This window comes from Myotis davidii, unplaced genomic scaffold (assembly GCF_000327345.1).
Source record: "Myotis davidii unplaced genomic scaffold, ASM32734v1 scaffold163, whole genome shotgun sequence".
Taxonomy (NCBI): domain Eukaryota; kingdom Metazoa; phylum Chordata; class Mammalia; order Chiroptera; family Vespertilionidae; genus Myotis; species Myotis davidii.
Genome location: NW_006295056.1, coordinates 1,497,753 through 1,503,987, shown reverse-complemented (window position 1 = coordinate 1,503,987; position 6,235 = coordinate 1,497,753). Strand labels below are relative to the sequence as shown.

The window sequence follows — 6,235 nt, the reverse complement described above, 5'->3', positions numbered from 1 at the left end:
CCGGGCCGGACGCCTCAGCCAGGCCTGGGCAAGGGGCCGATCCTGCGAATGGAGGGTGATGGGGGTCAACGCCTGAGGGCTCCCAGTATGTGAGAGGGGGCAGGCTGGGCTGAGGGACACTCGACCCCACCCCCAACCAGTGCACAAATTTCGTGCACCGGGCCCCTAGTAAGTAATGAATCCCTACGTTACCTACATTTTGTCCAACTTGACTACAAATTTGGAGGTCCCAAGGCCATGCCTCAGGTTCAATAAATAATTCATGATAGTGGCTTGCAGAACTCAGGGAAACACATATGTTTAGTGTTAATTATATAATAAAGGTAAAAAGAGACTGGAGGGTTCCGAGCACAAGTGCTTCTGTCCACTTCAAGTTGGGGTACTCAACCCTCTTGTCACTTGAATGGGTTCACCAACCTGGAAGCTCTCTGAACCCTATAGTTTAGGGATTTTTATGGAGGCTTCATCATATAGACATGATTTATTATTAACTCAATCTCCAACCCCTCTTTCAACCCTGGAGGTTGAGGGTGGAGCTGAAATTTCCATTCTTCTAATCAAAGCTTCATCTTTCTGGGGACAAGCTTCTACCTGAAGCCAGCCCACCAAAAGTCACTTCATTAGGGCAAAAGACACCTCTATTACCCAAGGAATTCCAAGGGATTTAGGAACCAGGGACAGAGACCAAATATTAGAACAGTAGATGCTCCTAGCACCTTCATTGTTTAGGAAATGATGAAGGTTTTATAGAATCTCTGACCAGGAGTCAGGGTGAAGACTAAAATATGTATTTCTTATCATATCACATGTATGTATGTTTATTTAAATACTTTTGTGGTTATTTCCTTTTTTTTTAAAATTTTATTTTTTATTACAAAGGGTATTACATATGTGTCCATTTTTTTCCCCGCCCTAGACAGTCCCCTAGCCTCCCCTATTCCCCAGTGTCTTATGTCCATTGGTTATGCTTATATGCATGAATACAAGTCCTTTGGTTGATCTCTTACCCCCCTACCTCCCGCCCCGAACCCTCCCCGGCCTTCCCGATGCAGTTTGACACTCTGTTTGAGGCAGCTCTGCCTCTGTATCTATTATTGTTCAAAAGTTTATAATGGTCTCAATTATCCATGAATAAGTGAGATCATGTGGTATTTTTCTTTCATTGACTGGCTTATTTCACTTAGCATAATGCTCTCCAGTTCCATCCATGCCATTGCAAATGGTAAGAGTTCCTTCCTTTTTGTGGTTATTTCCTTATGGAAAGTTTTTAGAAGTGGAATTTTTTGTCACAGGTATGTATTTTTTAAAGCCTTTGATACATAGTGACAGCCTCAAGACTTTCCAATTTGGACATCCCCTAACGGGATTTGAGATTGCCTATTTCTCTTAAAATCCCAGGTCTGGTTGAAATTTAAATTAATGGCTTAGTAGTTAGTTGATTTGCCAAGCTCGGCCTGATGATGCAGAAAACAGTGTAAAATCAACCCCAAGGGATAGGCCCTTAGGGAATTGCACCTGAGTAGTTCGAGGATGGGGACTTGGCCTTGCCCTTTCACAGCTTCACCATCCACAGCTTTCTGATTTCCAGTAGCTCTCACCATACGTGGGATCTCTCACCCTGGAATGGGACACTGTTCTCCCTTTAGTTGGACCTGCCAGTCCCCTAGTTCCTTGTGGTTCCTCCTTCCCTTTGGGTGAGTTATTTCACACCAGGCTCTCGTCTTGAGGATGCTTAGGTGTTCACAGATTCATGGGTCTGCCAACACAGCTGGCGTCAGAGCCCTGGAGCTGGATCCCACATAGTAATTCATTTTTCTAAGCTTAGTTAGGACCATGATGACTTCAATGGGAATGAAAGTGGAGGCAATTAGTAACTATGACATTTAGATTCATGTGTCAAAATAAAGCTTGAGATGTTTAAAATTCTGTAGGTTAAAGCTGTGTATGAATCAAAGTCAGATACTGAGAATATGTATATGTCATCACTAAAGTTGACTTTACATTCTCGATTGTTTTGGCAAAGAGGAGATGTTTCTATAACAAGCAGATAAAAGACATGAGAATAAAGATGTGGGGTTACTATTTTGGATAAGTTGGCTGGAGTATAGACAATTATGGGTAATACCACTTAGGGTGTATAGGTTCCCCCAAAACAACCATACCCCATGTGACTGAACTTTTTCTATAACCCCATAAAATCAATTGGGAACATTATGTCCTATTATTAAATTTAAGGCAACCTTTTGAAGTCTCTCTGTCTTGCATTTCTATCTCAGGAAAGTATTTTTTAAGATGTTGAACAATACATTTCCTTTTTCTTTGTGGTTCTCTTTTTAGTTTTTTTCCGTAATGATCTTAGCATTCAGAGATCTGTGGGAATTTATGTTAGGAAACATTTAATACAAAGTCTGAAATGCTATGCTTTTGCTCATCCTTTTAAACTCAACTGCAGCTGGTACCAGGATGTAGGTGCCCTGAAGCTTGCTTGTGGGCTGGTAATTAACAATGATTTCTGGTGCATAATCTGGAAATTTCCTGGTGGCACCATGGAAATTCTCTCTGGGTGAGAGAATACCCTTATGCCTTTTTTGTCCCAACTGTGACCACAGTCACAGTCCTGTGGTTTCTTTCTCATCTCCATCGGCTGTGGCTCTGACCCACAGCCCTGTGGACTTGCCTTTGAACACTTACTCACCCTGGAAGAATCAGGAGTGAAGCAGGAGTGTTGTTGGGGTGTTTGCATTAGCCATGAAGAGAGGAAAAGGTTCAGCACCTATCTGTCTATCTTCTCAGTGAGACCACATAGTTTTCTGAAATAATATTGTATTGCATTTGCAGTGATTTCTGCAGAGAAGAAAAATCCGAGATAGGAAAAAGTGATACTCATATGTAGAGTAGCCTGGTGTTGGGAGTCATCCTATATAATAAAAAGCTAATATGCAAATTGTCCCCTTGACCAGAAGTTTGACCCGGAGTTCAACTGAGAGGTCAACTAGGGGGCAGGGCTGGCCGGCCAACTGTCCATGGCCTCCCCCCAACCCCCTGGAATCCCCCTGGGCTGGCCTGATTGGCCCCAATTGGGGCAGGTGGCTGCACCCCACCAGTGCACGAATTTGTGTACCAGGCCTTTAGTTTAAAAATAATCACTCGAACAGCTTACTTTTTTAAATGATGGATTCCCTCTGATTTCCTGTGTTTATGTTCTGTTGGTAGTTAATCATTTTTGTTTTTGTCTTCTTTGTTCCAGGCTAAACATATTTTTGACTGGAATGAACCCATTTTACTTTCATGCAGTGAATGTAATTTTGCACTGTCTGGTGACTCTTGTGCTGATGTACACCTGTGATAAAACTGTCTTCAAGAATCGTGGACTCGCTTTTGTTACAGCATTGCTCTTTGCTGTGCATCCTATTCACACAGAGGCGGTGAGTGTAATTGGAACTCAATGAAATAAGAACCAAAAAACCCACTAAACTGATCTTTTTTCCCCATTTCAAAACCCTGTTAATTTAAAGCTCTACTAAAGTGTTTATATATAAATCATACTGCTTGGCAACTTCTCTTTTTGAATGTTCAAATGGTCTTTATTGTACCTCCAGGATTTAATTGCTTTTCTGAATAACCACTGTTATTATTACAGGTAGTAATAAATGGCCACCGTTCTTTATTTGCAGGAAATGTAAGTCCTAATGCGTTTTTAACAACAAGGGGAATTCTGAGATACTTATCATGCTGGCTCATTGTTCCCACTCTGCATTTATATTTTACCTTTTCTCACTCTGCTTTATATTTAAAATATTTACAATGCAGAACTGTAAGTGCTGGGAGAAGGGCTATAAAAAGTGAAATTGACATTCAAGTTAGAAAGACAGAGTTAGGAAACTAACACATCATTTTTCAAATTATCTAATATGAAGTGTTGTTATTTTGTGAAAGATGAGTATCCTATATAATAAAACCCTAATATGCAAATCGACTGCACAGCAGAATGACTGGTTGCTATGACATGCACTGACCACCAGGGTGCAGATGCTTAACACAGGAGCTGCCCCCTGGTGGTCAGTGCACTCCCACAGGGGAGGGCCAGAAACCCTGAGCTGGGCTCATGGCTGGCGAGTGCGGTGATGGTGGCGGGAGTCTCTGCCTAAGCCACCAGGTGGACATCCCCCCAGGGGTCCTGGACTGTGAGAAGGCACAGGCCAGGCTGAGGGACTCCCCTCCCCCAGTGCACAAATGTCGTGCACCAGGCCTCTAATTTACTTATAAAGTTAGATAGTTTAGATCTCTGGTCCCCTTTAAAATGTGACTTAGCCCTGGCCAGGCAGCTCAGTTGGTTGGACATTGACCATACACCAGGAGGTGGAGGGTTCTATTTCCCATTAGGGTATATACCTAGGTTGAGGGCAGGGAACCTGTTATCCTCCCATATTTTTCCTTGTCACTCAACAGAGTGCCTGCATCAAGCCAAGTACTCATGAATTATTTGTTATTATGTAATTAATAAAACAAATCCTTAACCATGGCAACACGTTTAAATGTAATCACAACATGTTTAAACTAAACCTCCTCCCCCCAAAATTTAAATTTTCAGTCCTTCCTGAGAAAATTTATGGTCTTGGTTTTGCTTTTGTTTAAAAAAGGAAAGCTATATGTCCTACTAACCCCCTCTCCCACCCACTACATTCTATTTTTCTTTTTAAAAACAATGTATTACTATGTCTTCTAAAAAGCACATCTCTTTCGTCTAGTTCTCTGTCCTCCTACTTAGGAACCTGAACTATTATCTATAATTAAATAAAAGTCTCTTGATTTTACTTCCTAGTACAGATTGTTATGTAGGTCAAATTTCTCTGCCTCCTTTATCTCCTTGTGAATGCAAATAGTTTTTCTAACACTTTTTTCTAAATAAATGTCTAACTCTTAGACTCTTTTCCCCTTATAATTGTGTTACCATGGATTTTTTTTCCCGATTACAACAAAAGCCTGTTAAAACCCTTTCTTACAGGTCACTTTGCTAACAGGATTCTTCTTTTTTTATTTAGAAATCAACCTAACTTTATCAGCTCATGATCACACTGCCAAAGGCTACCTAAGTTTTATGTTCTCCTACTCTGCAAGAATAGAATTAGGACTGTTATAATCCTACGCATTGTCCTTTCCGGAAGAAAATTTCTCCCTAACATTCTAAACACAGATTTTCAACTGTACTTTAAAAATTATGTCAGAAACGTAATATGGTCTATAATTTAAAAAAATTGGCTTTGAGGACTGGCTGGCATTGCTTAATGGTTAGAGCGTCAGCCCATACACCAGGGGTTCATGGGTTTGATTCCCAGTCAAGGACAGTAACAGGGCTTGCAGGTTTGATCCCTGCCTGCGGTTGGGGTGCATGTGGGAGGCAACCAATCGATTTGCCTCTCTCTTGTTGATGTTCTGTCTCTCTCTGTCTCCCTCTTTCTCCCTTTCCCCTTCCCTTCCATTTTCTCTAAAAATCAAAGGAAAAATTATCCTCACTAGAAAAGCTAAAGCACATACCCATAAATACATAGAAGACTCAGCAATATCCTAATATGTAAAAAGCCAGGGGCCATCACGAAGGAAACAATCAGATGGATGACCAAACAGTAGGCTGCATGGGGTGACCAGTCCAGCAAGGGGTTAGTGAGGGATGAACAACCACTGAACAGCAGGTTTCATGGGGTGACCAGGCTGACAGGGAGGGGGCAGTTGGGGGTGACCAGGCTGGAAGGCAGGGCAGTGAGGGGCAACCTGGCTGGCAAGGGCAGGAGGCAGTTAGGGGCAACCAGGCCAGCAGGCAGAGGCAGTTAGGGGTGACCAGGCAGGCAGGCAGGTGAGTGGTTAGGAGCCAGGATTGTGAGAAGGATGTCCCAGATTGGAGAGGGTATAGGCCGAGCTAAGGGACACCCCCCACCCCCCCACACACACACCCATGCATGAATTTCATGTACCAGCCCACTAGTTTATTTATAAGGAGGAAGTAATGAGCAGAATAAGAGTTGGAAGACTAAGTTCTAGACCTAGCCCTGATCTTTGTAACTGGACCAGTGACTTATCTCTTAGGGTTTCTTTCTACCTTCTATCAAGGGGATGACTGAGAGGGGCTTATCTATAAGGTTCTGATTTTATGATTCTGAGGTTTCACTCAGATCAAGTTATCACTGTAATTCTTAGAGGGAAAAATAGGCATCATTTAATAAAATACAATGTCTAAAGG

At 42.1% G+C, this 6,235-nt stretch overlaps 1 protein-coding gene across 1 annotated transcript in view; it reads left to right on the top strand.

Moving 5' to 3' along the window:
- Positions 1-6,235, top strand: part of TMTC1 (transmembrane and tetratricopeptide repeat containing 1) — a gene marked incomplete at its 5' end in the record, with an annotated part of 261,806 nt that overhangs the window by 37,381 nt on the left and 218,190 nt on the right. Inside the window, one exon of the mRNA XM_006769654.2 lies at positions 3,248-3,425. Within this exon, the coding sequence (XP_006769717.2) occupies positions 3,248-3,425 (178 nt within the window). The remainder of the gene's footprint in view (positions 1-3,247; positions 3,426-6,235) is intronic.